Source organism: Myripristis murdjan, chromosome 2 (assembly GCF_902150065.1).
Source record: "Myripristis murdjan chromosome 2, fMyrMur1.1, whole genome shotgun sequence".
In the NCBI taxonomy this organism is placed as follows: Eukaryota; Metazoa; Chordata; class Actinopteri; order Holocentriformes; family Holocentridae; genus Myripristis; species Myripristis murdjan.
This window is the reverse complement of record NC_043981.1, coordinates 5,081,224-5,090,182: the sequence shown is the minus strand read 5'-3', so window position 1 is coordinate 5,090,182 and position 8,959 is coordinate 5,081,224. Positions and strand designations below refer to the sequence as shown.

Below are 8,959 nucleotides of genomic sequence, written 5' to 3'. Positions count from 1 at the left end.
AAAATTTCAAAAATACTGTTGACTATATCATATCACTATTTTGTAAGCAAAGGTTGTAAGATAACCTGAAAAGTACTGAGTTTTTCATTTTTCAAAAATGGATAGCTAATTTTTGGAGTAAAATTGTTAACCTTCACTGTCTCAAAGAATCTGCTCTCACATTGAAAACGGTGATGTGGTTTAGGAACGAGTGTCACCATGAGTCAGGGCTGCTGTAATACTAATGGTTTTGCTGAGGTGGGTTTTCAGGTCGATCAAAGTCCATCAATTCAGCAAATGCAACAGCTTTGATGTGAGCCCCCATCATCATCATACCATTAAAATGAGAATGCAAGAACACACTTGTTTGTGACCCTTTTATTTTTCTGTTTTAGTAACATGAGGCATGTTACATTAAATCTTATGTAAGTAACAGTTTTATGTTAATACTATCCAAACTGACAACTGAGACAAACCTTTATGTCTACCACTGGTAGATCAGTAGTTCAACCCAGTTACAATGACCTGTTATGTTATATATTCCAGTTATGATGAACAAGGTCAAGTGTACCAAACATGTTTGTTATGCTAGGAAACTGCTTGCTATGCTGACTACCAACGTCACTGTTGTGTATAACAAAGCTGACAGTAACATTTTGAGCATGAGAGCTGCATTGGCATAACTCTCTCTGTAACTACAGGACACCCAATCATGTGGAAAACACAACAAAGCAGGCCAGCCTGCCGGGCCTGGCCTGATGGAAGAGGAGGAGGAGGGGCAGGCTGAGCTGCTTCCCTTTTTGCTGTGCAACATGAGATCCAACAGCAGGGTTCTGGGACACAGGAAAGGTGATCTGAAAATCAAGAACTGATGAAATTCTACCACAAAATTCCATACATCCATTTTTGGGAAAGAAAGAAATGTTATGCAAAATTTATTTGTCATTTTACAATGTATAATTTATCACTTTTTCAAATCAAAGGAACTATATATATATATATATATATATATATATATATATATATATATATATATATATATATATATATATTTACAATGTTACTGATCTGTCAAACAGTTATAAATTTAAAACTACTGCTGTTTTCAGGTTGTTGAGCATCCAAATAAGTTAAAACATTTTCTTTAGCAACTTGGCTCACAACTACCAATCTGCCTCACACAACTAATCAAATCAGTCATCTCAATTTATGACTTCACATTGTAAATTTTGTAATTTTAAACTAATACTAAATAAGCCTCAAATGCCACTACTTCACATACAAGAATCACAGCATTTTTACTAGGATGAAGTCCTGGTAAAACATAGAAATAATTTTCCAACCTGGCTAAATTACCATTTTCCTTCTTCATTACATATTAAGGGTCATCATTTCTTTTTCCAGCATCTGTGATGATTGTTTTTGTATATGTCTGCTAAGATACAAGGGGTAGCTCATCTTACCCACAGGCCCCACTTACCCCTTTCTCCTCTACTCCTTAAAAATCAGATCTTATATAGCATTCTGCAAGCTTCCACAACATTCTCAATCTCAGATTATTAACCTATTTATGAGTGAATAATTCATTGCATAGTTCTGTATGCAAATGGTTGGGTGTTTCAACTGAATTTAAATGACTTGTGCTGGTAGTTAAGGGAAGGGATCTAATGTCAAAAAGGTCACCCTCCTGTTCCTAGGGGGCTTTCTGTATTCTCTATATTTCACAGACTCTTAAACTCTGCACTGTTTGCGTTGTTATTGGTGACTTTATTGAGTTTCCTGCTCACAACTTTGTGTCCTCTATACGGTCGGGTCAGGGTTAAATATTATCTCGTTGCAGGACGAGGGCTTACTGATGTGTGGCAGGGCATGTTTGCACAGTGTGCTTCAGAGCTGAATTATAGGCTTTTCATTGCAGCAGCCAGAGTCTCTTCCGTCTGCTAAACACAGTTAACCCCTCAGTTACCAACAACAAAGCTTGTTACCACAGTGTTTGCAAGCACTATAAATACGGAGGAGAGGCACACTTGCAGCAGGGTTCCCCTGAAGATCCTTAAAATCAGCTGGAGGTATCTGTAATCATGGTAAGCATCTTCAGTTTCATTTTTGTTTGCTACGAAAGGGTGCAATTTCAAAGATATTTTGTCTGGCATGTTCTAAGCTTTTCTACAGACAGCAATTCAAGAGCTGGAATCTTATTTTGACTTCACATTTTCAACATGACCTCTATATTCTGTTTTCTTCCAGCGTGAATGCATCTCTGTACATGTCGGCCAGGCTGGCGTCCAGATGGGCAATGCATGCTGGGAGCTATACTGTCTGGAGCATGGCATCCAGCCTGACGGTCAGATGCCCAGTGACAAGACCATTGGAGGTGGAGATGATTCCTTCAACACCTTCTTCAGTGAGACTGGAGCTGGAAAACATGTTCCCAGAGCTGTCTTTGTGGACTTGGAGCCAACAGTCATAGGTAAATAATCAGCCAAAGCTTTTCTTATTTCTTACATGGGTGGTTGCATCCTAACATTGCTTTTCTATTTAAACTCTACTCAGATGAGGTGCGAACTGGTACCTACCGCCAACTTTTCCACCCTGAGCAGCTGATCACTGGAAAAGAAGATGCAGCCAACAACTATGCCCGTGGACACTACACCATTGGCAAGGAGATCATTGATCTGGTTCTTGACAGGACTCGTAAACTGGTAATATATCTACTATATATGTATATGACTCCTGATATCCCCTTCAAGCCCCACAATCGTATTTCCTTCTACATATTTCCATTCCTTTACTTGCAGTATTTATTCTCTGAACATTTCCCTCTTGATGTAATTTTCTCAGAACGTCATGCTCAGGTCACAGAAATATTGCTGTCTTTTGTCAAGGGATTTTCTCTGACCTTTGGACTCCTTACATTTGTCCTTATAATTTCGGTGATCCAAGGCATTGCAGCTTATTCTGCTGTTTCACTAATTGGAATTTTCTCTTGATAACACCAGCAAAATGCCCAAAAGGCTAAATCATAAGTGTAATTTTATGGCACTCAACTCCGCTGAATGAACTCTTTTCACTCAGGCTGATCAGTGCACTGGACTCCAAGGTTTCCTCATCTTCCACTCCTTTGGAGGAGGAACCGGCTCTGGTTTCACCTCCCTGCTGATGGAGCGTCTCTCTGTCGACTACGGGAAGAAGTCCAAGTTGGAGTTTGCGGTTTACCCAGCTCCTCAAGTGTCCACAGCCGTGGTGGAGCCATACAACTCCATCCTGACCACCCACACCACCCTGGAGCACTCTGACTGTGCCTTCATGGTGGACAACGAGGCCATCTATGACATCTGCCGCAGGAACCTGGACATTGAGCGTCCCACCTACACCAACCTCAACAGGCTGATTGGCCAGATTGTTTCATCCATCACTGCCTCTCTGCGTTTTGATGGGGCCTTGAACGTCGACCTGACAGAGTTCCAGACCAACCTGGTGCCCTACCCTCGTATCCACTTCCCTCTCGCCACCTATGCCCCAGTTGTATCAGCTGAGAAAGCCTATCATGAGCAGTTGTCTGTCGCTGACATCACAAACGCCTGCTTTGAGCCAGCAAATCAGATGGTGAAATGTGATCCTCGCCATGGCAAGTACATGGCCTGCTGCCTCCTGTACCGTGGAGACATTGTGCCCAAAGACGTCAACTCTGCTATCGCCACAATCAAGACGAAGCGCACCATCCAGTTTGTGGACTGGTGTCCCACAGGCTTCAAGGTGGGCATCAACTACCAGCCTCCCACTGTGGTTCCTGGAGGAGACCTGGCCAAGGTGCAGAGGGCGGTGTGCATGCTGAGCAACACCACAGCCATTGCTGAGGCCTGGGCTCGTCTGGACCACAAGTTTGACCTGATGTACGCCAAGAGGGCCTTCGTCCACTGGTATGTTGGTGAGGGAATGGAGGAGGGAGAGTTCTCTGAGGCCAGAGAGGACATGGCTGCCCTGGAGAAGGACTATGAAGAGGTGGGAACCGACAGCATTGGAGAGGAGGATGAAGAGGAGGGTGAGGAATACTAAGTGACTGCATGACATCTCCACAGATATGGATTTGTCAGTACTCACATAACTAAAACACAATCATATGTCAGTGATAGCATAACTGCAACAAAGCTTGTTACTAATTTTAAGTTGATAAGCATGAGTCCGTGTAACAGGAAAGCTACATGGGAAATAAAGCATTTCCCAAACTACTACATGTTTGACTGTTTTATTCATGCAAATTTCTGTTTTGTCAAAGGGGATAAATATTTCTGCCTCATCATTCTTACAGACTATGTGAGGAGGGTCAAATCCCCGTATTCGTATTGTTTGGTGCTGATTGCTTTTTCCCACAGTCTCAATGTTTACTAAGGCATTAAGGCTGTTTAAAATATTGGGTACTATGCACACACCTCTTTGAATGCCTGCTCTGCCTGTGAGGATCAGCTGACAACCAAGTGCAAACAAGGCCTGAGAAAAGAGTTGATGAAGGGAAGTAAATGGGAGTGCGTTCTGCCAGTCTTTACTTGGCAAATGCGAGTGGTTTGTCATTATGTCTCTATGGTTACCAGTGAAACCCCGATGTGAAACATAACACATGGCTTTCAAATCAAACAACAGAGTAAAGTGTTGTAACCACAACGTTTTTTGGTCAAAAACCAATGTGTGCCACAGAATTTCATTCTTGGCAGCATGGAAAAGCTACAGAAACACCATTTAAACCAACAACAGACACTAATACTTCCAGCTGAAACTGACACTAGTAAGATTCTTCCTGACACACACACACACACACACACACACCTATTCAGTGGCAAGGGAAACTCTGATACAAGTAATACTAATCTAATTCTTGTACAAGAAATTCCTTGGGTGTTCATATGATTATATAAATCGTAATCCTTTAAAAATCTCTCCCCAGCTTGAAACCTAACTCACATACCACCAACTCAATCCAGCTACTAAGCTGTTTGCCTCATATCTATTAGTGTGCTTTCACTGCAAACATTGACAGCCTTTTGGCATTATGACACTGGTACAAACATAACCATGTGCATCAGTATTCTGTAACACCTTGGAGAGCAGTACTGATCTCAAATATCTCCTGGCTTTGAGAGGAACGTGCAGTAAGGTTTTCCCCAGGTGCTTGTCTACCTTTGCATTGCAAATGCACCTTGACTGCAGTAGTGGCACAACAGTGCCTTGTAACAATATCCTTTTCAGGTCACTCTGGGGAGGTATCCATTTACTCCCCTCAGACTAAAAGCATACCTTTAGAGTATAGAGGCTTCAAATTTGCTGTTTTATCTGATTTGAAACTAAGTGCTTCCCTTGGGAAGGACACAAGATATTTTTGTCTGATAACTGAAAAGCCATGAGTTTGATTTCTCACCAGGCAGAAATGTGTCCATTATCAACCATGTGTCCTGTTGAAGTGTCTTTGAGCAAGACAGTGAATCCCCACCTGCTCATTCACTTTAAGTTTCACTGCATAAAAGCATCAGCTTTATGCTTAAAATGTAAAATGTGCAATTGGACATTAAGCTCATGATACATTCTCCTTGTGAATAAACAGTATGTGGGAGATTTGAAGAACATGGGACAAGTGGACATTTATGGGTCACATTTCACAGCCACTCCTGTCACTGTTGGTGGTAACTCATCTGTGTAACAACAGCCATCATTCTTTAGATTGGTGCAGGGGAGCTTAACAATGGATTTTGTTTTTGCATTCGTACTGTTCTTACATTTAAGGAGATGGTGTTGGCTTCTCCAACTTCTCCAGTTACCACAACATGCTGGGCTGTTGCCTAGTGATGCTACGCTATAAAACAGCTTCCTGCACTTGTATCCAACACAACATCCACAACCATTCATCCCATCTGAGCAAAGGACTGGTTCAAGAGACTGAAACATGGTAAGGACCACTTTAACATATTAGTCTTAAGTTCCATAATGGATGAAATGACAAAGATTACACAAAAACAGTGGAGAAAACTTGCTATATTTCACTTTGTGTGATAGTCATTGGTCCACATTTTATCCTAATAATTAAAGGTACAATTTATTACAAAAAAAAACAAAATATATCAATGTATATAGGGATATATGATTTCACAACAGCATTACAATTTTCATATACTGTCAAAAGTAAGTTAGTGACATGTCAGCTATTAACTATAGTTCTGTCTTGGTTCCTCATATTTTACATAGCTACATAATGTTGTTCAGGAAAGTGCTATAGATGTTGTTATTGTCATTATCGGAACAAATTCTCTCTGCAGCGTGAATGCATCTCTGTCCACGTTGGCCAAGCTGGAGCTCAGATTGGCAATGCATGCTGGGAGTTGTACTGCCTGGAGCATGGCATACAGCCTGACGGTCAGATGCCCAGTGACAAGACCATTGGAGGGGGAGATGACTCCTTCAACACCTTCTTCAGTGAGACTGGAGCTGGAAAACATGTTCCCAGGGCTGTCTTTGTGGACTTGGAGCCAACGGTCATAGGTAAACACATCATTTTCTGATGAAAACTTATTCATTCTGTAGTTTATAGATGCTGCTAGCTGGAAGGAGGGTTCCTTGAACCAGAAATAATGACCAAACTTTTTGAAACCTTGAGGTGACATACATTGTTTGTTCCATTTCAATTATCATTCTAAAGAGATACTAAAGGTATGACAGTAATGGTACGTCTTTCAACAATTAACTATACTTGAGAACCACTGATTGTATCATCAATGTTTTCCAATGACAGATGAGGTGCGTACAGGTACCTACCGCCAGCTGTTCCACCCTGAACAGCTGATCACTGGAAAAGAAGATGCAGCCAACAACTATGCCCGTGGTCACTACACCATTGGCAAGGAGATCATTGATCTGGTTCTCGACAGGACTCGTAAATTGGTGAGATTGTTTGCAATGGATTAAAAATTTTTGTTCATAGTGTAATTAGTCATTGATATAACTTTTTTCCCTCTTATCCAGGCTGACCAGTGCACTGGACTCCAAGGTTTCCTCATCTTCCACTCCTTTGGTGGAGGGACCGGCTCTGGTTTCACCTCCCTGCTAATGGAACGTCTCTCTGTTGATTATGGCAAGAAGTCCAAGCTGGAATTTGCCATCTATCCAGCTCCTCAAGTGTCCACAGCTGTGGTGGAGCCATACAACTCCATCCTGACCACCCACACCACTTTGGAGCACTCTGACTGTGCCTTCATGGTGGACAACGAGGCCATCTATGACATCTGCCGCAGGAACCTGGACATTGAGCGTCCCACCTACACCAACCTCAACAGGCTGATCGGCCAGATTGTCTCATCCATCACTGCCTCGCTGCGTTTCGATGGGGCCTTGAACGTCGACCTGACAGAGTTCCAGACCAATCTGGTGCCCTACCCTCGTATCCACTTCCCTCTGGCCACTTATGCCCCAGTTATCTCCGCTGAGAAGGCCTATCATGAACAGTTATCAGTAGCAGAAATCACAAACGCCTGCTTTGAGCCAGCCAATCAGATGGTGAAATGTGATCCTCGCCATGGCAAGTACATGGCCTGCTGTCTGCTCTTCCGGGGTGATGTGGTGCCCAAAGACGTCAACTCTGCTATCGCCACAATCAAGACGAAGCGCACCATCCAGTTTGTGGACTGGTGTCCCACAGGCTTCAAGGTGGGCATCAACTACCAGCCTCCCACTGTGGTTCCTGGAGGAGACCTGGCCAAGGTGCAGAGGGCGGTGTGCATGCTGAGCAACACCACAGCCATCGCTGAGGCCTGGGCTCGTCTGGACCACAAGTTCGACCTGATGTACGCCAAGAGGGCCTTCGTCCACTGGTATGTTGGTGAGGGAATGGAGGAGGGAGAATTCTCTGAGGCCAGAGAGGACATGGCTGCCCTGGAGAAGGACTACGAAGAGGTGGGAACCGACAGCATTGGGGATGAAGGAGAAGAAGAGGGGGAGGAATATTAAGTTGGACGCAAACTCGCAAAATTACCTTGCTTGAATAAACCTTATGTTATAGCATTGACTTTGTGTAATTTTATTATTGCATATTATTGAGAGAAAAAGACCTTATATGGTCAGCAGACACTTGTGACATTCAGGTATTAACTGGATGCAATCAATTATTTTTATGTAAGGGGGCGCTAAAATTTCTTCTCTTCATTGTTTGTTGGTTGAAATGATAATAGAGATTGTGATGTATATATGCAATTCTTCTTAACAATGGAATTAGCTTTACAGTCGTCAGTAGGCCACTGTTAGTAGGCTCTACTGTCCATCATCTACAAATGTCTGATCTATTCAGTTTTGCAGGTTAACCCAATGTGTACAAATTTAAAAGTGAGTTCATGTAATAGCAGCTCCCAAGAATGACCTGCAACGGTTGTTCTTCTTTATAGATGAATTAAAAAGATTAAAAACATGATGCAGGCTTGACACGTTTCAACAGTTTGTCATAGTCAAAAGTCTGAATATTAAGTGCCAACACTCCATCTCCTCTAACCAAGTTCACCAACTGAAATCAGGTGCAAGGAAAGGTGTGGAAGTCATAGCCACATCGCAGAAAGGAGGTGTTAAAGGTCGGAGAGGAGGGGGAAAAGGGGAACATGTCACACACAGCAGTTTTCCAAATGCAATATCACAACACCAAATGTTGTTCCACATAAACCGACACTGGGTTGGTAAGTGGGTAATGTTTGGTTGTGTACTTTTTAAAAGATTATGGAAGTCACTGAGAAAAATATTATCATGTGAATGTCCTATACTACATATTCACTGATTAACTTAAAATAATACATTAAATACATTAACTCTAGACTTGTGTAGGGAATTAGGCAATCTAATTCAGAAAGACGTTGACAAGCAAACACACATAGGTATTAGGTTAACTGGACCTCTCACATTGGGAGGGAGAGAGAGAGAGAGAGAGAGAGAGAGAGAGAGAGAGAGAGAGAGAGAGAGA

The 8,959-nt window shown here is 42.4% G+C and overlaps 2 protein-coding genes across 2 annotated transcripts; both read left to right on the top strand.

Moving 5' to 3' along the window:
* Positions 1-1,996: 1,996 nt before the first annotated feature.
* LOC115375539 (tubulin alpha-1A chain-like) lies at positions 1,997-4,208 on the top strand. The gene is made up of 4 exons (XM_030074980.1): positions 1,997-2,063; positions 2,227-2,449; positions 2,533-2,681; positions 3,055-4,208. Exons 1-4 carry the CDS (start codon positions 2,061-2,063, stop codon positions 4,033-4,035), a joined length of 1,356 nt encoding a protein of 451 aa, XP_029930840.1. The 5' UTR covers positions 1,997-2,060; the 3' UTR covers positions 4,036-4,208.
* Positions 4,209-5,882: 1,674 nt separating this feature from the next.
* Positions 5,883-8,417, top strand: LOC115375531 (tubulin alpha-1A chain-like). The gene is made up of 4 exons (XM_030074968.1): positions 5,883-5,914; positions 6,282-6,504; positions 6,755-6,903; positions 6,985-8,417. Exons 1-4 carry the CDS (start codon positions 5,912-5,914, stop codon positions 7,963-7,965), a joined length of 1,356 nt encoding a protein of 451 aa, XP_029930828.1. The 5' UTR covers positions 5,883-5,911; the 3' UTR covers positions 7,966-8,417.
* Positions 8,418-8,959: the final 542 nt, after the last annotated feature.

Excerpts from the sequence above, each read along its gene's own strand:
- LOC115375531 (XM_030074968.1), top strand. Across the intron at positions 6,505-6,754 it reads CTTGGAGCCAACGGTCATAG|ATGAGGTGCGTACAGGTACC; the intron begins GTAAACACATCA and ends TTCCAATGACAG. Across the intron at positions 6,904-6,984 it reads TCGACAGGACTCGTAAATTG|GCTGACCAGTGCACTGGACT; the intron begins GTGAGATTGTTT and ends CCTCTTATCCAG.
- LOC115375539 (XM_030074980.1), top strand. Across the intron at positions 2,450-2,532 it reads CTTGGAGCCAACAGTCATAG|ATGAGGTGCGAACTGGTACC; the intron begins GTAAATAATCAG and ends AACTCTACTCAG. Across the intron at positions 2,682-3,054 it reads TTGACAGGACTCGTAAACTG|GCTGATCAGTGCACTGGACT; the intron begins GTAATATATCTA and ends CTTTTCACTCAG.